Below are 27,658 nucleotides of genomic sequence, written 5' to 3'. Positions count from 1 at the left end.
GATCTGGTTCTGGTGCTGTGTCTGCATGGGTTCTCTCTAGGTTCTCTGACTTTCTCCCTCAGTCCAAAGACATGCAGGGGTTAGGTTAGGTCTAAATTGCCTGGGAATGTGAGGGTGAATCTGTCTGTCTTTATGTGCCCTGCCATAGACCTGCGTCCTGTCCAAATGTAACAAAACCCGCCAAAACTATGGGTGGCTGTGGCTCAGTGGTGGAGTGGGTCGTCCTCCATTCAAAAGATTGGGAGGTCGATCCCCCAGCTCCCCCGGTCCACGTGTCAAAGTGTCCTTGGGCAAGACATTTAACCCTGAATTGCTCCCCGTGCTGTGCATGGGTGTGTAAATGTGGTGTGAATGGTTAGATTGGTTAGATTAGATGGTATGTAGATGTCCACTGCCGTCTGTGTGAATGGGTGAATGTGACAAGTGTGAAAGCGCCTTGAGTAGTCAGAGGTGCTATATAAGTACAAGTCCATTTACCAGCAATCTCAAATGTTGCACTTTTCTTTTAAACCACACATTGATTCATTGCATTTTGTTAATGCATTTTTCTTGGTGATTGTGACCCGCTCCAGCTTCCATACACAGCCACCTATCATGACTCTCTTTTTCACAAGTTCATTTAAGAACCACACAGAGAGGCTTTTCTCTGTAGCTGCTGGGGGAAGAGGCCTCCAGCTGATTGGCGGATAAATTCATCCTTCTCATCCTGTCTTACAATCCCCACACAGGGGGAGTGTGTCCAAGTCCAATACATGCACACACATCTCTGTCAGCAACTGCACATATCAAACCAGGATATATTTACTTTTGTTTTTACATCGGATTTGCTCTTCATCCATCTGCAGATATGACGATAAGAACGACACGTCCAGATCGGGGACAACATTTCCGTCCCCGCATGCACTGCTTCAAAAAGGTGGGTGGATATCATCTTTCTCGTCATTATGGGTTTGATTGTGTGCTTGCTGCTGGGATTATATTTGTAATATTGTATCCTTAATTTAATCTCAATTGTGGTCTAATGTACATCATAACAGATATTTTAATGATGATGAAGTTATTAAGTTATTAAGTTGGACTAGATTACACTAACATTTGTTTTTATTTAATTGAAAAGAAACAGAGCCCCTCAATATTCTCAGATTTGGGTTTTTTTCCCCTTTTCCATATAACTTAGAAATCTCATATTATATGTATGAGATTCACATAGGAAGTCTGCCACCAGAAGAACAGGGCCATGTTAAAGATCATCTCTAATTCCACTCTAAAGCCACTTAGCTGCCAGGTGTCACTGCAGTTGAAATATACTCTAGGCTACAGTTAGCAGCATAACCTGAGATCCTCAGTTAAGGACAGGACCAGATCTATATAAGAGAATACATAAAGTTTATCACAGAACTATGTAAAAGGAGGCAGACCAAAACATTGCAAATTACACATGGAATAAAACCAAATAAAAAGAGTGAAATACATCCTTTATAACTTACACCTGAACACTGGTCGTCATATTAAAACACTCGCCGTTGCATTTTGTGTCCATATGACTCTATGTGAAACAGACAATGTTTCTGTATGTCTGTACTGTATGTATGATTATAATATGCCTTTTTTATTTTTTGAACATGTTTTCGTGAAGTATAACATCAGGTTGACTGGCTACGTCATTCTTTTATTCATTTAAAAACACCACATTAATCAAACCAACAACCTTGTTATGGTGGACGACCTAAACTACAGCTGCATCACGTAATGTGTATGGCACAGATACCAAAATGCAAAGGGAGAAGGCTTTTTATTTAATGTTACTATTTACACATTAAAGGGATAGTTCAGATTCTGTGTGTTTTGAACTGTGGTTATAGGAGGTACTTATCCATAGTCATTGTGTCACCTGCAGTAGATGGAGGCTGACACACCCCCAGTTTGGAGAAGCAGACAGGAGGGCCGTCACTGAAGCCCAGAAATGTTATTTATTAGTTATTTATGTTATAGCAATATCAGTTTAAAGATCCCCTTCAAAGAAAATCAAGTTTTTAACCTTGTTAACATGTCTAAATGGTGTTTTTTTATATGCTACAAGACATGTGATGAGTGGAATGAGCAGTCAACACCATGGCTGAGCTTTTCTGGGAACTGCAGTGACAGCCTCTAAATTGTGGATTCAGGAGTTTCATACATCACATACCTCAGGAACCAATCCCATCAAATCGTGGCTGGGACGCTCCATAGCATAACTGGACAGGGCTTGAGGCCATATCCACAATTTCTCAATGAGGGTAAAGAGTAGATGTGCTTCCAGCCCCTTTCAGAGCCCTTTTTTAAACCTCTTGCTCGCCTCTCTAGTGCTCTGGTACGGCTTTACTCCTTATGGCTGTTTGAATGTAACTGTAGGAGTCATCTGTTCTGTCTGTATTCATGGTTATTTGCAGCTGCATCAGCTTGACCATGGGTGGCAGGTAGAATTATATATGGACACAGGTGTATCACAGCGCGGGGGGCTCATACGGTTTTTACCGATCGCACTCTTGCAAGTCAAATGACAACCCTTCCAGTCAAATCAAAAGTTAAGCCAGCCGTCACATCCCCACCGGGTCTGCTGTTCAGTATAACGTAATGTTTGCTGTTGATTCATCGAACGTTCCTGTCTCTTATAGGGAAGGTTTTCTTGCCACCTAGTCTACGGGGGAATTGCTGGGTCTGTGTAAATCATAAATAAGTCATAGAGTGTGATCTTTAGTTTGTAAAGTGTCCTGAGATAACTTTTGGTCTGATTTGGCACTATAAATAAAATTGAATTGAATTGAATTGAATTAAACGGGAAGCTCACCAACAGTTACTACTCATCTGGACATTCACTAAAGCACGTCAAATCATCCTCCCACACCCTGCTGAGTGACTAACTGCTCGTCAGGATGGTCACCACAGCAACCTTCACCACTAGAATGTTTATTATTACCTTATATCATATTGCATATGTATATAAAAGTTTCACTCTCTTACTCACGCTCTTAAATCCTCAAATGAGCTCTCTGTTGATGTTGTGAAACTGAACTGTGTACTGATTTACCTGGAAACATGAACTGAGCAGTGTTCACTCCTGGCTGAGGCCTCTCTTTTCCTGAATGGTGCATGGACATGTTTGCTGTCCTTCTGCTTTCAGGTGGAGGCCATTATGGTGGAGATGCAGGACCCAAAAAGCGGTGTCAAGGGCTCCGAGCAGAAACTCAACGTCACTACCATCCCACATGTCATCACTGGTGAGACTGAGAAACAAACACACCCATCCGCAAAGCCTAAGGAAGTTCATAAGACCTTAAAAGTATTGACTTGTTTGATTTCATCACATATTTGTCCCAAGATATGACAGAATATTATAGGGTCATTACAATCAGCATGCTATCCGCTTTATAGGGTCCTACAAAATCAGGGCATCTTTGAAGCACAGACTGCGAAGATGCCAACAAGCCGCCTCGCTGTCTAAGCTGCTAACAGGCTAAAAAAGGCAGCCCACAATTGGATGAGATCTGGACAGTTCTTTAGGAGCTAAAGTGGCTTTTTAATCCACTCTAGAACAGCAAGGGAAAGGTCAGCATGGGCTAAACCCCCATGTGAACTCAGGGTTGTAGTGTAAGCACCTCCTGCTACAAGAAGCACTTCACTAAATGATTGGGTGGTGCAGAGGCCACGAAGTGTGATTCATCCAGAATGATTGTCACTTTCAGTTATTAATTAGTGTTGTAATGTCTCCTCGCTGATGCTGCCTGTTATTTTGAGCTTTCATCGTCCCTACAATTAACTGGGGATATGATGTCAGGACGGTCACTTTGCTTTTAAGTGAAAGGTGCTGGAACCCCATTATTGACCTTAACTCTGAGTCCTACGTCGTTAGTGGCCCGGCCCTTTAAATAATATTGCTTGTAAAGTTTTCAACATCATATCTTCAGATCAACATCTCTTTGAAGATTGTCAAACAGATTATTCAGCGCATTGCTCGCCAATTGCAATCGACATCTATGCAACATGGCTGTGTGCAGTGGTCTGCTCTTTTGAGGTCGGGCACAAATCCTCTGAATTAGCATCATCATTCATCATGTTAAAATTATGCTCCTGAATGATTGAATAATTATATGAAACAATCTTGTAATACTAATTTGCAGATGTGACAGTGTCCTGGAGACACCTACTGTAGCAGGAACTACCACAGAGGCCGTTTGGAGTATTGTTTGTCTGTGGCCGGATTTCTGTTTAATTTCAGTTACATTTGATTTAAAGTGCCAAATCAAAACACAAGTTATCTTAAAGACACTTTACATGGCTTGACCACACCCTATGACTTAGTCCCAAGCGCACAAGATACAGTGACAATAATGCACAGGTGTGTGTGTGTTGGGGCTGAGAAGTAGGGAAGAAGGGCCCATTTCCCCACAACTGTACACCGCTGGTCTGGTTTGGCATCGTGGCTGGTATGATCCCGTCACATGACAGCCTCTAGTTACTTACTTCAAGCCCATCTTAATTTTCAGGCTTACCGTCATTAAGAGAACCATCAAATAAAAGTACTGTTCTGGATCATCATGTGGTGACAGAACATTGGATTTTAGAGTAGCCCACTGCTCACACACTTTTAGCCATAAAATGTTTTGATTTGTCCAATATTTGGGTTAATGACCAAATATTGGTCATTGCCATTTAACCTGACTCTCTCCAGATGAATTTGGTTCCGCCTCGCTTCACTCATCCATCTGGGATCGCTCCATAGCAAAGTGATTTCAGGAGGCTGGGCCTTATCAAAAATCCTTGCATATGATTGGATAAACCACTTGTCCATCGTCTTTATTGACGTGCTACTTCAACCACTCACATGGAAACCAACCTGTGGCGCTGATGAGAGCGACGCAGGGAAAAGCCAAACAGAACAGCCGACATGGTTTCCACCAACAAAAGCCTTCAAAAAAAAAAGCCTTCTCTGGTGTTCTTTTAAAATATAAATATTCACTAGATTGGACAACACGGATGAAATCGCAGCATCAATGTTGACGTCTGCTTCCTCGATGCGAGCCGCCACAGTCGTTTCTCTGCTACGTCACATCTATAAAACCCCGCCCAGCGCTCCTGATTGGCCTGACCATTTTTTGGGGACCCTGAAATCACTTTCCTATGAAACGATTCCGGATGGTTGAGTGGAGCTAGGCGGAGTCAAGAAGGAAAGCAAGGAGGAACAAAAGTCATCTGGCGAGAGTCATGTTAATTCCCATTAGCCTCAGCTGTACTTTCTGTTAAATTAGCATGCTAACATGCTAGACTAAGGTGGTGAACATGGTAAGGTAAGCATTATACCTGCTTCACATCAGTATGTTATTGTTGTCACCGTAAGCTTGTTAGCATGCTAGCATTAGCATACATATTTGAATTATAAAGTTATAAATATTATAGTTATAACAAACTGTAAATGTTAAAGCAAGAAAACAGTATATTGTGATATGTCATGCATAAGTTAGTGAAATAACCAAACAATAAATATGAGACCTAAGATTTCATTTGATTTCATCTCATCTCATCTCATCTTCAACCTCTTATCCAGGGTCGGGTCGCAGGGGCAGCAGCTTTAGCAGGGGACCCCAAACCTCCCTTTCCCGGGCCACAAAATTTCATATTGATGTGGATTCTTAAATCATCATTTAAAGTCCCAATAACGAAATAGTGAATTAGTATATTAATTATATCTGATTTATTTTCATTACTTAAGTTTTTTAAATGAATGTCCAATGACAATGTTTCAATGCAAATGTAATCAATTAATGTATGGTACCTTTTATTTGTTAGTCAATGTATTCATTGATTATATTTAAGCACATTAAGGGTCTGTTATTGTTCCTTTGGCAGACCTTAGACTGACACAATCAACATTTTAAAGAACAAAAAGTAGAATAACAATGGTTTTCAATTACTTTGATGCAGAAAATGTGTAAAATATAGATAGTTTAAGGAATAGCTATGGAATATAAAACCTAAAGTTTTATATTCCATAGCTTGAGAAGACTACAGTATAAGGACGTACTAGCATAATCACAGTGGCATTGAATTAATCTGGATGCCACAAGTTTCCAATTTTACCTATAGACCTTTTCAAAGTTGTAAAGGAAAACATTCTAAATGTGTCCATGTTTGATTCCTGTTGCAGTGAATGTGAATGACATCAGCTGACAGGAAGTTAAAGTGAAATTCCACCGCAAAATTATCCCATGGTCTTTTTCTTACACACATTAAATAAGCCATCGAGACAGTTTTCTTTGTTGTATGAACTATTAACGGAGAAATCCTGTAGAGTCGCTAACACTGATTAGCTCAGTTGGCAGTACGGTGAAGGCATTAAAACGTCTTTTTTAACCACTAATACTCCTCAAAATAACACCAAATCTCTGCTGCAGCATGAGAAGAGTCTCTACACAGAAAACAAAGCACCAACAACGTAGTTAGTGAACCCAGAGTATATTAAAAGAGTGTATTGAAAGACTTACCCACTGGCCCAGGTACCAGCTCCTCTCATAGTAAAGTCCATTCAAGTCGATTACCAAATGTAATCCAAAAGGAAGGAGCCCGTTGGTGCTTCTTTTATATATTGGGATACTTCTCACGCTGCTGCAGAGGTTTGGTGTTATTTTGAGCAGTACTAGTGGTTAAAAAAGACAAGCAATGGAATTCCATTAAAAAGGTCTATACGTGAATACTTATTGTTTGGCCAAGAACTTGGTTTTACCTACCATTTCTAGGACTATACCTGCATTGATGTTTTAACAGGGAAGTCATAACCTTGAACATTTTCCCGTGTGTGCAGTCTGTGCAGAGTTTCAGCTCTTATCTCTGTTTCCACACAGGCAAGGACATCATTGCATGGATTGCCAACAAGATGAAGACCACTTCAGAAGGTACAATACTATAAGAAATAAAAAATTTGTTATGAAAGACGTCTGTTATTTAAAAAGAAAACCAACCACATGATATTTACTCATCTACTAATTTCCACAACCTTTGCCTTACAGAGGCCCAAACCTTTGGCACTATGTTAGTGGCCTATGGCTACATCTACCCACTGCAGAACCACAAGAAGCTTGTCATGTGCGACGACGCCACTCTCTACCGCTTCCAGGTCAAAATAAATCCTCCTTTCTTCTTAGCTGCCTAGAGTTAACATCACAGGGAACCAGGGTTTGGAGAGTGTTTTCTAAGATAGACTCACCAAATGGTTAAAACAACAACAGCATGTCCTGATCAAGCTCGGTTACTATGGAAAAGCTGGGAAACTGACCTTACTGGGCAGGCTGAAACAGTTTGTCATAAAAATACTTTCATTTGTTGAAATCCTTCATAAAATATTCATAAAGCATACAGGTCTTCTGATCTTATTAACTGTTTGAATTTATTATGAACGAGATTTAATTAGGTTGTTTAAAAATGTTTTATTACATCATAACTTAGTTGCTTCTTACACATATGTGTTTATGTTAGACGTATCATATTTTTTGGTCATGAGATGTTTGAATTCTTCAGTAGCCTAGGTTTTATGGAACGGCCTTCCCCGAGTTATAAAAAACGCAGTCAGCGGCTGTGGCTCAGTGGTAGAGTGGGTTGTCCTCGATTCGAGAGATCGGCCATTTGATCCCCAGCTCCCCCGGTCCACATGTCGAAGTGTCCTTGGGCAAGACACTGAACCCCCAGTGCTGTGCATGAATGTGTATGTGGTGTGAATGGTTAGATTAGATGGTATGTAGGTGTTCACTGCCATCAGTGTGAATGTCTTTGTGAATGGGTGAACGTGACAAACACTGTGAAAGCGCCTTGAGTAGTCAGAAGACTAGAAAGGCCCTATATAAGTACAAGTCCATTTATTGTATTCTTGTTATTGTTTTCATTGTATTTTTGTTGCTTGATTTTTAATCTTTTATGTTCTTGTTCTAACTTTGTTCAGCACCTTGTAACCCTGGTTATGAGTAAAGTTTCCTCCTTTACTTTAAGTTCATTCAAGTCATGTTTTGGACTTTGGACCTACTTCTCTTAGCTTGCTTTATTTAACATGCCTCTATTCAGAATATGTTGTATTTACCAGGTTTTACAGCTGTGACCTTTGACAACCCAACAGTTCAAAATCCTTTTCATAAGCAATTCTCATAAAATCAGGAAAAAACATCAAGTATAGAGTTAATAAAACAACGTAAGTAATGTTTTCATATCTGTTAAAGAGGTGCAGGAGTCTCCCAAACAGTAGATTAGAAAGATAATAAAACTGGACCTGAGCCACAGCCAAAACCATGTCAGGTATAGCAATACTCTAGAACAAATGAGGTCTGTAAAGAGACATTTTCACAGATGTTCAGGTGTTACTGTGATACTGCCACTGTTCTTCATAGATCTATAGACAGAGAATCACTAACACTTTCTGTCCGATCCAAACCCTCTCAGACGCCGTACTTCTGGCCGTCACAGAAATGGGTTGCAGAGGACACCGACTATGGTGGGTACAGTACGTCACGTGTGGGGGACTGCTTAGAACAGGAAAGTCAGGAGCTTCAGTGATTTTTTAAGATGAAACCTAACGACACGAATGACTGAATGCACACGATAGAACTACTCTCACTGTTCGGGAAGAAGGGACGAAATGTTTTGATTCAAATTCTAAAAAAATGACTCAACAAACCTGGATGAGGAGCGTGAATGAAAGCCACTCTCCCCTCCTTCATCGCAAGGGATTACAACTGAGGCGCTGGAATCAAAATATTAGACTAGCCTTTCAGAAAACAATTCTTTTCCAATTGTGACAGATCCAGGCTAGCAGTTTGTCTTTATTTCTGCATCAGTGTAGGCTACTGGTCTTCTGTGTTTAACTGCAAACAAGCAGATTCCCCCAGCGTTCACTTTATAAAACTGTTTAATCTTTGTAACATATGTTATTAGTAATTATTCAAATTTTTTCCTGACTGCAGCCATTTACCTGGCAAAGAGGAACATACGCAAGAAAGGCATGCTGGAACCCCATGAACAGGTTTGTGTACAAGTGTAGAAATGATTGTGTTTGTTTGTGTGTACGTTTATACACTATTGGGAACGTTTAAATATTCCACATCTTTTTTTATAGTATTATTCAACTTTTAAATGACATTCATACAACCTTTCCTATACTTCAGCATCAGCTTTTCAGCATTCACACGCATTTTCTGCAGGAAATGCATTTAACACCCATTCATTTACTCCAAGCTCCCTGTTTATGTTTCAACAACTCAGCTGTGAACTGTTTCAAGATGTCAGCAGAACCTGGAAGAAATGACCGGGTGTTAAGAAAACACCTGGGAGTGTATCTTTAAAGTTTTACTGTTATTAGGATATCATTTAGTTCAGTTATATTTGCACAGATACGTTTATAAATTGGGTTTTATTCCCATTTCAATGGAAAGGTGGTCTTAAAAGGGGAAGTTGTAATTTCAACAGATCCTTTAATTGTTATTTCTTTGGTACAGAAACAGCACAGAAATCTTATTTCCACTTACAATTCTCTGATGAAACTGTTTGTTTTAAGTGTTTTTCCTTATTTTGATATATATATATATATATATATATATATATATATATATATATATATATATATATATATATATATACTAACATTCATTTATTTTGGTAAAAAGATTTTTCCAATTAGATTTTTCCAATTAGATTGCATTCAGTCTAAATTGCTGAATGCAATTATTTTATGAAGCTTAATATTTCTTTTTTGTTATTTTTATTTCTAAAATGGGACAACGCACGATAATGAACAAGAGCAACAAAGTCACACATGTAAATGTGCCAGATTTAACCACACGGGCTCATTTTCAGTGCAGTCCCCGGCAGACTGAAGACATTTCCGAAAATATTAAAAAAGCATAAAGGATAAAGCAGCCCAAAAAACATAGACACAAGAACACATGAGCATGACAAATTACAGCAACACAAGTGTGAGATAAAACATAAAACATACACATGGAAGCGATCGATAATTGTTAAGACAGCACACAGGCATAAAAATAAAAATGTGTAACCTACGGCACATTTAAATACAATTAGCATTTAAGACCAGTCAAAGGCATCATGCACAAACAATGGGCATACACAGTGTATATGTTGTACAATAGGTCATTGTTTCTACTTGAACCTTGTCTCTTCTTTTAGAGTATCTTAAGTCTTTCTTCTCACTGTAGAATCTGCTCACGACACCACGATGTTGCCCCATATTGTCTTGGTTTTTGTGTTTTTTCAAACAGGCCCATTACAACCACCTCCATAAATGGCTCAACCCCAAGTGGGACTTCATCGTGATGCAGGCCACTGAGCAGCACAAGTAGGTGACACTCCTGTTCTTTCCTTCACTGTGAGAGCAGTGAGATGTCTTTGTCAGACGGATGTTACTGTTAAAGAAGAACATTACTGAGGCTTTCTTCTGCTTGTTTCACGATGTCTTCACTATCAACGACCTCCACCAGCGTCAGAAACCCGTATGAGCAAACTCAAACAATCCATTCTGAGCAGTCACAGTTCTCGCCGTCTCCGTGTGGTGTCTCTGTAGTACGACGGTGTACTAGTTCTCGGAGATTGAAGCCGCCAGTTTACTAAAAATTGCATGTACAACAATAAGGAATTACTTGAGCTTTTAACTCAGAATCACCATATTATCATAGGCAACCAGACTTTGAATAGAGTGTGAACTGGGCCCATTAAGAACAAAACCACATACTGATTTGGAAGTTTATAACTTTAGAATCTCGGAATATTAAATTTATTTCCTCGTATATTTGTCACTTTAATCTCAGAGAATATCCCATTTTTTTACGAGTTTTGGAGTTTCTTTCTCAGAATATTACCCCCCTCCCCCGGCACCAAAATTATATTATTATTATTATTTTTCCTTATATTGGCCCTGATGCTCTGTTGTTCTGTCGCCCCCTTAGCCTGAAGTGTAGAGGCACGTACCTCACCAGTGTTTTTTGTGCACAGACCAAAACATACGTGAATGTATGTGTACGTATTTATGCATATGTATATATTTATACATTTTTGACAACCTGCCCCTGTATCCAGTATAATCAGTTCAACTGACCAGTCTGTGAACACAATGAGCATTTTGATAAAACAGGTTTTAGAGCTTGATAAATAAGTTCCTCTTGACTTCCCCTACTACCCTTTTTTTGCTCTGTGTGTGTGTGTGTGTGTGTGTGTGTGTGTGTGTGTTTTTGTGTGTGTGTGTGTGTGTGTGTGTGTGTGTGTGTGTGTGTGTGTGTGCAGGGCTAGTAAGGAGAGGAAGAAGCCGGATCGTGTGGTGTTTGACTGCCAGGAGAGGGCTTACTGGATAGTGAACAGGCCACCGGTCAGTGTGTGTGACTATATACTGACTATATTTATATATATATATATATATATATATATAAACAAAATGCCATAATCCATAAGCATGTCTACTGTGTCTCATTATATTCTTACTTTACATTCATCATTAACCTGTCCTGTGCATGTTCAGCGTCGCACTCACAGTGCTATGGACTGTGGTCCAGATCGACTTATTGATGCCACCGCAGATGAGGTAACAGGTCAGTATACACACTCACACACACACACACACACACACACACACACACACACACACACACACACACACACACACACACACACACACACAGATGAGAGATTGAGGTCAGCTGGTCTTTTAGGGAACTTAACTGAAGCTTTGCAGAATAATACTTCTGGACGCACCTCTATCCACTTAGAGACCAGAACCTCCTTTCCTCCTCTCCCCTTCAATTATATTTATTTTCCTTTCACAAAGATCCATCCTTTTTTTACCACACCCCAAACAAGTGGCAAAGTATCTTTTCCCATTGAGTTTTTTCATCCTGTCCTTTGTTATTAATGGTGGGTGAAATTAGAGCCGAAATTCAATTCTTTGATTCACATTTAATTCCAGGTAACATTTCTGTTTGGTTGTCACGGCAATGACACAACATTCTGAAAACGCTTCGATTAAACGACTCTGGTCAACATCGTGGCCTTTGGCCCAATTTGGTGTTGATTTGGCGTTGGGACACGCAAAAACTAAACTGTGGATGAGGCTGAAACTGGGAGCACGACTGGGGATCTGTGGTGTCAGTAATACGTCGTTCTCCTGTCAAGAGAACCTCTTTCATTCATTGTATTTTTCCCTTGTCCTGTCTTTTTCTCTTTTCACAGATCTTCTTAGGATGTGGAAGATAAGAGAGTAAAGCAGGGTTTTATGTGTGTAAATGACACACTAAAATGTGTCAGTCTCTCCAGGAAATAGTGATGGTTTGATTATAATGATTAATGTTAAATCAACCACACACTGCACTTTTTTCAAGGCATGTAATAATTCCATAATAACCTGGGCATATGGGAAGATTTTACAGTTTTTCCCAGCATTAAAGGTTGAATTATGTAGAATCTTTATTGAAAGCTATATTTGAAAAAAATTATAATACACCCACGGGGCATATTGAGGGGTACAGAATGTTGCCTTTCCATAAAAAAAAAAATTTGGTCTGAATTATTTTTATTTTTTTTAAATTGACAGGTTTCACAATGACTTTCTGTCACGTTCTGTTTCAATAGTAGCAGCCAATAGCGTTGGGCGTTGCAGGTTGCCAGGTTTGTCTGTTGTTGCTTCAGAAAGAATGAATCATTTTGAGTTGAGAGCTAGCTAATGGATTACACAGCACTTAAAGAAAGACTTCCAGTTGAAGACTCGCAAACGTTAAATACTGTTGTTAAATTAATTTATTAGTCCAAATGAGTGGTTCCCTGTTTGATTCATCACCTGACGTGGTGCAGACTGATTGCTTGACAAACTCAGCAACAAACCTGGCAACCCGACTGCTGGAATTGTTTTTTGTTGTTACGACTACGATCTTGAGACACTAGATGGCGGTGTTCTGCTCATTCTCCATGTTCAGCCTTTAAATGAGCCTTTACAAAACCATACATTAAGTAAGTTTGAATCTTTATTGCACAGGACCATTTTTTCTGAAAAGGTGCTGCAAATTTATTATGATTTCTAGTCAATGTTTTGGGCTACAGTGACCACAGAAAACTCTGCAAGATGAAGAATCATTTACCCTGGAGGGACATTTTTTGTTATTTTCCAGTAGTAGCTTTCTTTAGCTGTAACACCGTAGTTAGCATCAGGATATTCCTCTGTGCTCAGTCCCCTATCATACCCTACCTATAGAGCCTTTATTGCGCTTGTCATAGTAATATCAGCTAGACAAAGTGTTCCCATCAAAACATTTTTTGTCTTCTTTTTTTCTCAGAAAATCACCTATGACAACTACAGACGCATGGTTAGTCATACTTTAAAGTCAGAACTCTATATATATATTTTTCCTGTGTGGCCCTAATGTTCTTCGATGATCTAGAGAGATGATCCTTCGATTTATAAAATTTAAAATTTGTATTCCTCTTTTATTCCAGAACATATTCTATCAACAAGCCATCATGAGGTCAAAGGTCAAATCCAGCGTGTCCCTTGGAGCGTAAGTTCCTTTGGTTTCTTATCAATTTGAGAACATTTCTATGTTCAAATTAATTTGAAGGATTTTCTTGTAATTAAGACTCATATGTAAATTATTAATCACATGCAAGCTTTCTCGTAACTATGAGATATGTGTTTCCTCATTATGTGATTTTTAATTCTCATAAAACATCTTCTAACTCAAGAACAGGACCTTTAGATTATCAGCATGAAAACATTGTCTAGACCAGTTTCTCATCTCATTCTCAGTGTCTCATCATAGTTTTATTTCCGCAGATTGGCCAAGTATGTCACAACCTACAAAAACCACGACCCGTTCCTGGTTCCCTGTCAACCCAGCAACCCCTGGCAGACAGACAATGACACATACTGGACCCTCAACATGAGACGGTGAGGGCTACTGCTGTAGCATTTTCTATCTCTGTCAATATCAACAGGCTCTTCAGACCTCTATAATAAGTTTTAAATTGTGAGCTTCTGTTTTAGATTTGGGCAGAGACCTAATTTTGCGTTCCCTCACATTAAATGTTGTGTTCCCTTGCAATATTCTGTGGTACCTCTTAAGATGGTGGCTGTAGAGGGACTTTCTGTTCTGTAAGGGGCCTTCAGTGAATCTTAATGGGCCCATCGTGGCCAGAGATTTTAACCATGCAAACATGAAAACACTACTGAAATTCAAATCAACAACCAAACTCTGTAACTAGAGGGGTGAACACTCTGGACCTATCTTATACAGACATCTGAGATTCATACAAGGCTGCACCCTGCCTCCACCATAGCTGCTCACACCACATCTTGAACAGGTTGAACCAGTTTTGAAGCAGATCAGAGTTTGACCTACTGGAGCTACCTCAGCCCTACAAGGACTGTTTTCACTGCACAGACTGGAATATGTTCAAGGAAGCTGCCACCTATGGACATGTAACTGACCTGATGTCACCATCTCCAAGGACATCATCATAAGTGCTAACCAGAAGCCGTAGATGCCCAGTGAGGTATGTGCGCTGCTGAAAACCTAAGATGCTGCCTTTGAATCTAGGGGCATAGCAGGCCTTGTAAGGGCTAACCTGCCAAAGCACATTCTCCTGAAGCTGCTTTTCAAGTTGGTATCACAGAGAGACCTCTCTGTGCATCTGGAATATCACCTCAGCACCACACTCAGCCCTGGCGCCCCCCAGGGATGTGTGCTCTGCCCTCTGGTGTTCACACAAATGACTGCTCTGCCAAATATGACTGCAACCATATTATCAAGTTTGCAGATGACACAACACTGGTGGGCCTCATCTACAACGGCAATGAGGCAGCATACAGAGGTGAGGTGGAGCAGCTTGCACACTGAAGTCAAGAAAACAACTTATCTCCATGTGGATAATGAACAGAACGGATCCTGCATGGAGAAAGTCAGGAGCAACATGTTTCCCAGTGTACACATTGCTGATTACCTCCGCTGGTTAGGATCGCACAACAGCATCTCCACCGAATCCACTGTCTGATAAGAGCCAGCCCTCCCCCAACCATCCTGTCCACCTTCTACAGGAGAACCATAAAGAGCATCCTAACCAGCTGCATGCTGGTCTGGTATGGGATCTGCACCAACTCAGACCACAAGTTCCATCATTGGGACCCTTCAACCATGACATTTACGCTAAATGCTGAACAAACAGGACCTCCAGCGTCATCAATCAAGTTTTTAAAAATGTTCTTAGCATTTTCCACTAGTCCACTAGTGGAGCTCTATGTTCAACAAAAGGTTGAAAACACACTGAATTACCATTTGAGTCTATTTCTTTAAATCAAGAGCGCCATCTGCTGGGGTCAACAAATGCAACTAATGCTTCGTGAAACTTTATTTGGACATCACTAGTTTTCATGATCACTCTGTTGTTTGTATTTTACCTTTGTTTTATTGTCGATTTTTGTTGATATCTTTTTGGTTTTTTTTCCTGAAAAGCAAAACCTTGTTAATGAAAGTGCTGTGTAAATAACATTTGTGGTTATTATGATTATTACTATAAAGATAAACAGGTATAGCTATGGTTAATAGACAGATAAAACATATTTGTCAATCTTTATTTCATTTGTACGATACAAAACACATTTGTGAATCTGAATTGTGTAAATTAAATTAGGTTGAATATTGATAACACTCTAAACAGATGGGTTGGCTTTGTAAATGTGTCACATAGCAGCTTGTATGTCTGTGAAAGTGTAGTGTGGATACTTTTTAAAGGCCCAGTCATGTATGAGCAGTGAGTGACTCAGCCTGTGTTTGTGTCCAGAGTTGACGTTCCCACTAAGATGCGAGTAGAGCGCTGGTCCTTCAGCTTGTTCGAGCTGCTCAGCGACCTGCGGGGCCGAGACGACTTCAAGGTCTTCCTCAAGAAGGAGTTCAGCGGTATGTTGCAAAATGATTTTCAGTTCAGTTAAAGCGTTCATGAATATCTTGTGTTGAACCCGTCTGAGCATTCCTGAGATGGTTTGATGGTTTATGCATTTCTATTTCTATTTCTTGTTTTGGGTACTTGGGTACTAAATGGGTCTAAATTGTGGTATTGTTCCTCCTCCCATGAGATATTTTTGATGTTACATTTTTCAGTTCCTATATGCAGAACGCATGGGAATAAGGAGCAAAAACAAGATCCCAAGACATGCAGCTTACATGTGAGATATATTTTAATGCACAAGTGAGTGTTTCTCAAGACAATAAGCGAAGCACTTGGGACAATATATTTGATAAACCATCAACCATCCAAAACATCAGATACGAGCAGCACTTCAGAATTACATACTGCAGCTTTCCTTATGTTCCTCGAGGCGTCAAAGGTTGACAATGTGTCCTTACAGGAGGTTCCTTCTTTGGACAAAATGGATTTTATGCTATGATGTGTGTGTGTGTGTGTGTGTGTGTGTGTGTGTGTGTGTGTGTGTGTGTGTGTGTGTGTGTTTGTTTGTCAGGGGAAAACTTGGCTTTTTGGGAGGCAGCTGAAGAACTGAAGTGGGGCACTGCATCTTCCATGTCATCAAAAGCTGAGACCATTTTCAAGTAAGCAAAAAAAATGGTTCTCATTGTAATCTCTCTCTCTCTCTCTCTGATGAATATGCTTCATCAGGCCTGTGTGGGTGTGGCTTGATCAGGCTTGATTGTCATCACCTTTTTCCAATAGTCACACCCAGTTAAATCCAAAGAGCAAAAAGACAAACCACAAATACAGAACTGACATATTCTAACTTTAGCAGAAAAAAAGTGTGATCCATAGCTGAGAAAATGCGTTGTTTTAGTTGTATTGTATTCTCAAACAGAGTTAGATATTGATAGATAGATATTGTTCTGAGGTGTCTGTGTGTTCAGGACCTTCCTGGCCCCTGGTGCTCCCCGCTGGATCAACATTGATGGCAGGACGATGGGTCTGACAGTTAAAGGACTGGAGCATCCCCACCGCTACGTGCTGGATGCAGCCCAGACACACGTCTTCCTGCTCATGAAAAAGGTGCGTCTGTGTACTGTTGAGGCAAAGAGGCAAAAGTCCCATTTGTTTTACCCTGTAGCTAATAATGCCTATTATTCATTCATTCATGTGTTTATGATGAATGTGAGGATCTGCTGAGATCACTGTCAAAGAGCATGTACAGAGCAGTGTGATGAAGGGGATCATGTGCTTTCATCGCTGCAGGATACTTTCTTCCGTTACCTCAAGTCACCGGTGTACAAAGACATCCAGAAGAAGGCACAGAACCCTGAGCTTCATAACTTCAGGTTGGTGGCTGATCCTCACCTTACCTTTTTGACTTTCTGTCTAGCAACCGCTGCACATGAATACATGCTGACCACACATATTCAAAATAGCCTTGTGGCATCCCAACATATGTACAAAAAGGCTTCAAAGATGTGTGATTACCCCACAGGTGGATACTCACTTCCGTGTTTAGTTCAAACCCATTAAGGGGCATTACAACAGCTACTAACAAGGTCAGACAGGAGGCTTGATAAGAAAAATGCTGACAGCAATTGTAGCTGGAAGTGGAGAGCAATAGAAAAATGTTTTTATAGTTTGGAGGAACTGTCGCTTTAACTCTTTAAGGCTGCAAAGTGAACACATGGCATCATCTTGAGTTCATTATGTTTCTGTTTCCACTCTAGTCCAGCCCAGCTGGAGCAAAATGCACAGAACCGAAGCCTCGGCATCCATCCCATCATTCTCTGGCAGCAGGAGGAGCAGGAAAAGGCCAAGGCCGCCGTAGCCTCCGCTCCTGTCGACGTCAAGGCCATGATGAGCAAAATAGACAGGAATAAGTAGAGACATAAAATATGTATGTGTGTGTGTGTACAGGGACATGTCATGTCACACACACCTATACAAACACAGGAACCAACCCTCTGTTAGGGTGTATACACTGTACAAAGACATTTGCAATGAATTTGTGTAATGCCAATGAATGTTGTTCTTTAGCAAATTATCAAATGTAAAAAAAAAATCAGTTTTCATTATAGAAAGATGACTGAACAGGCCTGACCCTGTGAGCCTGCTATTGGCTGTTCACATTTCTTGTTAGAAAGTCAATTAAATGGCTACAAAGAGACGATGTGTACTATAAAGACTAGGAAAAGATTAAACAAAGAGCTGTAAAATGACTACATTTTGACTACAAGACAAACAACAAAAAACCTCAAAGACACGTAAAATAATACAGAGAGACTCAAAACGACTACAAGACTCAAAATTACTTTAGAGACACAAAACAACTTAAACGAGATTCAAAACAACTTTAAATAGATTCAAATCAAGTTCAAGAGAGATTTAAAACGACTACAAGAAGACTCAAAGGCATGTAAAATAATACAGAGAGACTCAAAGGGACAACAAAGAGACTCAAAACAACTTCAAAGAGACTCACAACAACTTCAAAGAGATTCAAAACAACTAATGGAAGACTCAAAATGACTACAAAGAGACTCAAAAAAACCTCAGAGAGACTCAAAACAACTTCAAGAGATTTAAAACGACTACAAGAAGACTCAAAGGCCTGTAAAATAATACAGAGAGACTCAAAAGGACAACAAAGAGACTCAAAACAACTTCAAAGAGACTCACAACAACTTAAAAGAGATTCAAAACAACTAAAAGAAGACTCAAAATTACTACAAAGAGACTCAAACAACTTCAGAGAGACTCAAAACAACTTCAAGAGATTTAAAACGACTACAAGAAGACTCAAAGGCATGTAAAATAATACAGAGAGACTCAAAAGGACAACAAAGAGACTCAAAACAACTTCAAAGAGACTCACAACAACTTCAGAGAGACTCAAAACAACTTCAAGAGATTTAAAACGACTACAAGAAGACTTAAAATGACTACAAAGAGACTCAAAACAACTTCAGAGAGACTCAAAACAACTTCAAAGAGATTTAAAATGACTCAAAATGACAACAAAGAGGGGCGGCCGGTGGCTGAGTTGTTAGAGCAGTTGCCCCATGTAAAGAGGCTGAAGGTCCTTGAGGCAGCTGCCCCCCCCCCCCCCCCTCTCACCCCATTCCCTGTCTGTCCTATCTAATAAAAAGGCTTGAAAACTGCCAAAAAATAACCTTAAAAAATAAAAAAAGACAACAAAGAGATGCAAACGACTGTCTGATAATCTTCCCATGGTTTTCATGGATACATATTTGAATGAAAGGCATCTTGAGAAAGTTTCTGTTTTTTTAAAAGGCGATAAAGTATTTCCAGAGAAGTCATGTTAATGTTGAAATGTGTATGAAAAAAAATCAAATGTTTCATGTTAAATACAATAAATTATTATTATTATTACTATATATTACATTCATCATTTCGTCCAAAGCCAAGCCCATTGACTGATTTTCCCTAGAACTGATTAAACATCTTTTTTTGTAGCTGAGCTTGTAATGGTTATATTTTTCATGCATACTGACCCATACAAGTGTAAAAAGAGACTGAATCACTAGCTATTGTGTACATTGAGAGACCCATGCTTTTGTTGCTGCCGTATGTTTGAATATAGAATAATTGTGGCTGTATATACTGCTGTATGCAAGAGATGTTTAAGATTTAAGCTATTGTATCAGTCATAGTTAAAGTGCACCATAGTATGTCAGTAGCTCATTTTTCTGAAGATTTTCAAAATATGTAAATCTGGTTACCCAAATTCAATAAATTAAATTAATATAAAGCAGACTTTCATTGTGTTGTGTGTATTAATATCAGGACACTGTTAAAGCTGAAGGACTCATACAGGCCCACAGATTACACAGTGTAGTATATTATAAACTCCTGCATAATATTAAACTGTTGGTCAAATATAGCTGACATGGAGGTCACTGATAAACACTACTGCAGATAATGAAATCAATACAGGATGTTTGACAGTCACCAATCTTACACAGAGTTTTGATTGCTGGACTACTCAGCCTGTGACAAGTTATTAATGTCTTCTGTGGCTCTGGGAAGCTTTCTAGTCTAATGATATCATAAAGTCATCTATAGTTTAGACAGAATATTTTTTTTACAAATTGGAGGCCTGAAGTTTGAAAGATGTGGGCATTTACTAAGCAGAGAGGGTTTTTATGGTAAGTGTAGGATCCAGCACTTTTGAAACTTATCGGAGGGTAAAAAGTCAGAAACCAGAGGCCGGTTTGGTTTTAGAGGCTGTGAGACAAAATTAAATGGTTCATTTTAAAGTTTGGATTGTTTTTAAGATATAAACAGGGCACTGTAAAGACCTGAACAGGAGTTGTATTCATAGAGCCTTTCCTCTCTGTTTAACAGCCTCAACCTGCATTAGAAAAGTATGCATCAGGGTCAAGAAAACACTGAATTTGTCCAAAAGCCTATTAAGTGTGTTAATAAATATATATACAGTCACACAATACAGAGAATTGTATCTGTATTGAAATAAAAGTTGTTAAAAACAACAGGGAAACTCATCTCTGATTGAATATTCCCAGGAAGAAAAATCGGATAATACGTGTTTGTAAAAAGCAAGTGTATCATGAACGTTAGAGTGTAGTCTTTGACCGTACTCAGTGCTTGTTAACTGGCACATGAATGACACTTTACTAATTTCCATAAAAGTGCCTGATTAGTGTCAGTTGCATCAATGCCTGATCCATTGAATGAAATCACACAAGAAGCATTTCTCTAAAGACAAAATTATTTTTACTATACATATTATTTTTGTTCTTACAAAGTTTCTGCAAAGTCAAAAAGAAAGTCTTGAGCAATAAAGGGTTATTTGGCCATGCCAGACAGCCAGCTGAGTTTGAATAAAGAAGGAGCGGCCACGTCTTCGTCCTGATCAGCCAACTGTCTGAACAGGCTGCCCGGCCGGAAGCTCTCCCCACTGTGTGCTGTGGAGGATGGAGGTGCCTGTTGGAGGAAGGAGACAACGATAGGTTTGCTGAGGTTTGGGTGGATTGTCTTGTTGGTCATCTTAACTGGTAAGTGACCCTGATCCAAAGAGCTTTGATCCAGGACCATCATACTAAATGGCAGGGTCCTGGATTGCCGTCTCCTGGGATCTGGACATTTCAATCACTCAAGGGCCCATAAAAGTCATTAAGGGAAGGAGGCAGGTGCAAAGTAAAAAAATATCTTTTTCATCTTTGGTGAAAGCATTCATTTTAAAAGGGGACAGATTATGAGTTTGAGGTAATTTGTGGTTTTCTACCTTCAAATCCACTAAGCAGATCATGAAAACCATCCACTACATAGGATTTTTACGAGCCCTTGAGTCACTATCATCACGATGCCATCAAACTTTCTAAAATACTATAAATGTAGTAATTGACTTCACACGCCTTCTTCAATTACACCTATCAAACTGAACAGTGACTCGTTAAGCCCTGACACACCAAGTCGGCCCTCAGTGAGCATCTGTCCACCTAGTTTTGGTGGCGTGTCCTGCACCGTTGGCACTAGTTGCCCCTTGTCTGAGGCTTTTCAGCCAATTCAGCGTGAGGAATCGGTGGTGGAGCCCGTCGGTGAGAGAAACCACTCTGATTGGAATTTCAGCTTAAAGTGTAATTCTGGCGTAAAATCATACCATGGTCTTTTTCGGCAATTACATACATCAAATAAGCCATCGAGAGAGCTTTTTTTACTATAACAACTATTAACAGAAAAATCCTGGAGAGTCGCTAACAGCCGGATGTGGCTAACACTGATTAGCTCGGGGCGGTACGGCGGAGGCATTAAAACGTTTTTTTTAACCACTAATACTGCTCAAAATAACACCAAACCTATGCAGTAACATGAAAAGAGTCCCTACACAGAAAACAAAGCACCAAAAACATAGTTAGTGAACCCAGAGTTTATTAAAAGAGTGTTTTAAAGACTTACCTACTGGCCCCTGTACCAGCTTCTCTCATAGTAAAGTCCATTCAAGTGAATTAACAAAGTCAATCCAAAAGGAAGGAGCCCATCTATGATTTATTTCAGCAAAACACGAAAACTTTGTGGTTTGTTGCAGTGGTTTGGTGAATTATAAGTTAATAATAGATGTAAAAGGTTTGGAAAAATTCCACACAGCAACTTTCTCTGCAGCACCAAAATGTCACGCGGGGGATGGGGACGTGTGTTGCCAGAAGGTTCTACAGGTAGAGGTAGCATCAGACATAGCTTCAGTCCCGGTGTGCGGGCATTTTTAGGTGAGCCTGTGGCTACTGTGAGCCCATGGGCACCAAAGAAGCATGTTTATGCTGCAACAGAGTGACATTTTTCTCTGTGCCCTGGAATCATTGAATTCTGCAACACACTCTGTGACTGTTATGGAGGATTCCCCGTCCCTCATCAACCGCACCGTACTGGACACTTTTTTACCATGTCCCAAGAATAAATTGGAGGAGGCGATCGATTCCCAAATAGATCATCAGTGGGCTCCCTCTGTTTGGATTGCATTTGGTAATCCACTTTAATGGACCTTACTTCTAGCGGAGCTGGTACAGTGGCCAGTAGGTAAGTCTTTCAAAACATTCTTTTAATAAACTCTGGGTTCACTAACTATGTTGTTGGTGCCTTTGTTTTCTGTGTAGGGACTCTTCTCATGCTGCTGCAGAGGTTTGCTGTTTTTCTCAGCAGTATTAGTGATTAAAAAATATGTTTTAATGCCTTCACCGAACAGTCTTTTGGTTTCCCTTTTTAAATTCCGAATACATACTACTGCCCTCTGCGGGTATGGTGAGTTATTTCCTCTCATACAGACAGAACGTACATGCTTGTTAGACGTCGACCTTCATCGCTACTAGTCTAGTTCTCTGACGTCGTCTTGGTGTGCCTGGGCCTTAACAGTATGTCATTATTGTTGCATCAAATACACTTCAAGAGTCATAAACTAAAGCAGGCTGGTTATGGTAACAGTTTGTTTTGGTTATCAAATGACAGCTGACTGGTAATAATAAATAAGATTCACAACATTTTACAGAGAAACGGTATACCACCCGCACAAATCTGATGTAAATCCAGGACTGTGATACGTAACATGACAGTCCTGGATCATGGCTAGGTAGATCCAGGCTCTGGTGCTCCATGCTAACACTTCAGTATTTCAAATGTTGACTGACTGTAGTGGATCCAAAAGGTCAAACAGCTAAAGGTTACATAGAGTTAAATGATCTAGGGAACATAAAAGGCTACCACTTTAGCATGCATATGCTCCAGTGAGTGGACTCTTTGCATTATGTCAACGTAAAGAAAATGACCACTAGTGGGGACTACTTTAGAGGAACCTTTAAATGGTTTCACATGGCCACTGACAGTGTTGTTATGGAACACCTGATCCAATGATTTACAGATAAGCTGTGTCATTCTGGTGTCTATGGGCTCACCACTGAACAGTCTGACAGTTTTGAAAACACTGTTGGAAATATTTGCAAGTGTGCTGTCCAAACAAGAGTGACATCAAGAGAATGGATTTTATCTTTGTGTACCCGGTACAGAGATGAGACACGTTTAGCCTAGCTTAGCATTAAAGTGTAATTCCGGTACAATATCATCCCATGGTTTTTTTCAGCACTTACATGCATCAAATAAGCCATCGAGCCAACTATTAATTGGGAAATCTGGGAGAGACACTAACAGCCGGACGTGGCTAACACTGATTAGCTTGGAGCAGTGTGTTGCAGGCATTCAAACAGCTTTTTTTCACCGCTTTTTTTTAAATATATATATAAATACTGCTCAAAATAACACCAAACCTCTGCAGTAGCATGAGAAGAGTCCCTACACAGAAAACAAAGCACCAATGGGCTCCTTCCTTTTGGATTGACTTTGGTAATCCACTTGAATGGACTTTACTAGGAGAGGAGCTGGTACCTGGGCCAGTTGGTAAATCTTTGAAAACACACTTTTAATAAATTCCGGGTTCTCTAACTATGTTGTTGGTGCTTCGTTTTATGTGTAAGAATACCTACCATGCTACTACAGAGGTTTGGTGTTATTTTGAGCAGTATCAGTGGTTAACAAAGTTGTTTGATTGCCTTCACCGTACTGCCCCAAGCTAATCGGTGTTAGCCACGTGCAGCTGTTAGCCACGTGCAGCTGTTAGCGACTCTCAGGGATTTTTCCGTTAATAGTTGTTACGAGTGCAAGCATGGGGACACTGCTGCCATGCAAAGTAAGAAACTTCAGCTTCTACAAGCTCCAAAGCAAACTACCGTTATCATGTGACTGTTGGTAAGACAGCAAACAAGACTGTTTCCCCAAATCGAGATGTTAATTTTTTTTAATTAGGGAAGTTTAAAGGGATATTTCAGATGTAGTGTTTGAAGTGGGTCGTATGTGGTACTTGGTAGTGTATTACCTACAGTTTGGGCAGGTAGGAGTACCCATACTGAACCAAAGCAATGTACTGCTGTGGACGGGGCGGCAGCTAAACGTACTTTAGACACCTAAAAAAAAATCAGCCTAAGTGTAAGCTACATTAAGAATATTTTCACTGCTTTACCTTATGGTCAAACAGCCCTGTGGGTTTACATGGGGGGAACAGGAGCCGTTATATATGCTCCCGTCAAAGCCCCAAGAATCCATTTGACAACAATTACATTTTTTGAAATTTTACCCCACAGAACACAGGAGTTGCTGGTCTACAGCCGCCTCGATCGATCGGTTAGTTTGTTTGTTATTTTTGTTAGTCCCTAACCTTTAATACAACAAATTCACATAAAAACACAAATACTAACATATTAAAAAAATGAAATTACTGTTTTGTTTTTTTTGGAGTCTGGTGGGTTTGATGAGAGCATACAACAGTTTCAAACAACATCAACAGGGCTGTTTGATGCCAAGGTAAAGCTGTGGAAATATTCTAAACATAGTGTAACCGTAAACTGATATTGTTTTGTTTTTTTGTCTAAAATACATTTAGTTTCCACCCCTGTACACAGCAGTACATTTCTTAATTTCTGTGTCAGTGCTCCAGTCAGTTTTTTTCAAACTAGGGGTGTGTCTCTGCCATCTACTGTAGGTAACACACTGACTATGGCTATCAACTGATACAACCACACTTCAAAAAATCTGAACTATCCCTTTAAAATGTGACCATTTTGGGCAAATCCCAACACGAGCTGCATCAAGACATCCGCTTTTTTAAAATTACTGCAGACCTGAAAACAGACTTGGATCTCAAATTGGGATTGGTCCACTCGAAACAGGTAAGAAGGGTCACTGTTGCTGTGCTGCTGACCCATACAATTCCCCAGTAAATAGTCTGAGCCTGAGCCCAGACAGTGTGTGAGATCAGAGAGAACAAAACAGATCGGCATTATTTAGTTTCAACCCATCCCACTTATGAATAATTGAATCACTTAATAATGAACTGTCACACTGCAAATGCACCAAAAGGTAAACCAAGGCACTACTGGAAATAACCAAGACACACACATACACACATATAAACCCACACTGAGGAACTTGCCTGGGTTTTTTTTCGCACTCACAAATGCTGGAAGGCAGAGGGTGTAACAGACAACATTTACCCAGGTTGGTACAAAACAATGAAACAGAGAAATGAAGTCATGCTGTGGTTGTCAGCATATGAAACAACACTGACACTGAGACTGAGAGCGGCTCCAGATACCAGACCCCAGCTCTGTTACTCACCAGCTGGTGTGGAGCATCAGAGCTCCTGGTGGCTGACTTGGATTTACGCACATTTGACATGCTGAGAGGCAGCAACCCGAACCTGCAGATGACAGAAGAGTGAGAGTCCACATACTGGCATTAAAAATACAGATTTACATATCCTATAGAGTAGGGATGCACCCATTCATCTGCTGGATATCGATATTTGCTGATATTCCCCTTGTTGACTGCAATCGACAAATAAGATGATATTCACTGATTGCAGTAGCCGATGTTCACATAAAACAAAGCACCAATGGGCTCCTTCCTTTGGGATTGACTTTGGTAATCGACTTGAATGGACTTTACTATGAGAGGAGTTGGTACAGGGGCCAGTAGGTAAGTCTTTAAAACACTCTTTTAATAAACTCCAGGTTCACTAACTACATTGTTGGTGCTTTGTTTTATGTGTAGAGACTCTTCTCATGCTGCTGCAGTGGTTTGGTGTTATTTTGAGCAGCATTAGTGGTTAAAAAAGACGTTTGAGGTCTTCACCGTACTGCCCCGAGCTAATCAGTGCTAGCGACTCTCTGGGATTTCTCCGTTAATAGTTCATACACGAAAAAAAATGTCTCGATGGCTAATTTGATGTATGCAAGTCGAAAAACGCCGGAATTGCACTTTAAGGACCTCAGCAGGTTTCCCCTCTATATCACGTCTGGTGGTTCAGCTACATGGAGGGGCCAGCAGAGGCTACACGTCTTCTCACCGATGGTATGGTCTCTAATTATACTGTGACCAAATGAAATGTTCCAGAGTTCCTTTGGTTCACTATGAGTTGAATTGACCTCTGACCTGATCTGGCTGCTTGCCAGTGGCAGGATGTTGTAAGGCTCCTGGGAGTTCACACTGCTGCTCCGCAAGGAAAACTGCTTCTCTGAGCCCGTCAGCAGCCCCAGCAGCACCTGAAACACAACGTCACGTTAGGAAACACAATTGCCTCGTTTATCATGTTTGTTGCCCATGAAGTTACAGCTACATTGTGTTTTTCACTTTTGTGTTTGTGTTGTGCAAAAGGGGGGTGAAAAGTACCGAGGTCCTCTGGGACAGGCGGTTGAGGTTGGTGTTCAGCGGAGGTGTGAACACGTCCAGGTCAAACGGGTCGATGTAGCCCTCTAGCCAATCACAGACCTCGTGGAATCTGGGGGATACACGACACAATGTTTGCAGCTTTTTAATGCCGTCAGGATTTTACATTTAAAAGGGAAATATAATAACCAAAATCTCTCCACAGCGCTGCGTCAGAGCTGGAGAAAAGTCTGGCTGCACAAGTTTACATTCTGGGAGAGAGGGGGGAATAAATGTTCTTGCTTGTTTGTATTTCTTTAAAGAAGGCAGTTGTCTTGGGTGTCGCCCAGCCCACGGATGCAGCGACAGTGTCCTTGCAAAATAGACAGTGCAGATAGGAGGAAGGGAAGGAGTAGGCTGGCTGAAATGGGCAGTCAATGGCAGGTTTACATCAGGTGAGTCAGTGTACCAAAACACTGACAGAAAGCTTGGAACTACAGATCACTACAACAATCCGGATATAAATCCTGTCTATGTTCCTTCTATGTTCCCTCTAAAACAGGTCAGGGGATGAAAACAGTTCCAATAAGGTATGCTTAAAAGAGAAGTGGTATTTGTATATGTGGATTTACAATATCTAATAGGGATGGGCGTTTTAAGTCATTTCAATTATCGAATACTTGCGTTACCGGACGAACGAGTACGGAGGTCTGTTTTTTTTGTTTTTTTTACTCGCACGGCTCACAGCAACGTCATGATTGTCACTTCCTAATTATATATTTATATTCTTAACATTACAAACTAACAGAAGTATTTAAAGCAAGTCATTTGGTGCCTTTCACATCCCGAAGACGTTCTTACGTAAATGTAAGACAGGTTCTTGATGATATGAGTCACCTTGAGACAGAAGCGCCTCACGCTCCTCTCTTTCCTCCTCCTCTGTTGAGTGATTATT

The 27,658-nt window shown here is 40.2% G+C and overlaps 2 protein-coding genes across 2 annotated transcripts in view; one reads left to right on the top strand and one right to left on the bottom strand.

Moving 5' to 3' along the window:
* Positions 1 to 847: 847 nt before the first annotated feature.
* On the top strand, positions 848 to 17,862 carry rgs9a (regulator of G protein signaling 9a; the record flags this gene model as incomplete). Its single annotated transcript, XM_083930914.1, has 17 exons — positions 848 to 916; positions 3,161 to 3,257; positions 6,876 to 6,926; positions 7,041 to 7,147; positions 8,458 to 8,509; positions 8,979 to 9,037; positions 10,293 to 10,369; positions 11,311 to 11,392; positions 11,543 to 11,605; positions 13,347 to 13,376; positions 13,507 to 13,568; positions 13,844 to 13,957; positions 15,847 to 15,962; positions 16,523 to 16,610; positions 16,917 to 17,055; positions 17,239 to 17,321; positions 17,706 to 17,862. 17 exons carry the CDS (start codon positions 848 to 850, stop codon positions 17,860 to 17,862), a joined length of 1,446 nt encoding a protein of 481 aa, XP_083787040.1.
* Positions 17,863 to 20,746: 2,884 nt separating this feature from the next.
* Positions 20,747 to 27,658, bottom strand: part of cog1 (component of oligomeric golgi complex 1) — a 14,913-nt gene continuing 8,001 nt past the window's right edge. Inside the window, exons 11-15 of the mRNA XM_083931287.1 lie at positions 26,973 to 27,124; positions 26,728 to 26,836; positions 26,491 to 26,600; positions 25,675 to 25,756; positions 20,747 to 20,946 (exon numbers count right to left, since the gene is read on the bottom strand). Of these exons, the coding sequence (XP_083787413.1) occupies positions 20,809 to 20,946; positions 25,675 to 25,756; positions 26,491 to 26,600; positions 26,728 to 26,836; positions 26,973 to 27,124 (591 nt within the window). The 3' untranslated portion in view covers positions 20,747 to 20,808. The remainder of the gene's footprint in view (positions 20,947 to 25,674; positions 25,757 to 26,490; positions 26,601 to 26,727; positions 26,837 to 26,972; positions 27,125 to 27,658) is intronic.

The sequence above is a fragment of the Echiichthys vipera genome (genome assembly GCF_963691815.1).
Source record: "Echiichthys vipera genome assembly, chromosome: 17".
NCBI lineage: Eukaryota > Metazoa > Chordata > Actinopteri > Perciformes > Trachinidae > Echiichthys > Echiichthys vipera.
Note: the sequence above shows the minus strand (reverse complement) of the source record. Positions and strands in the feature narration are given on the sequence as shown.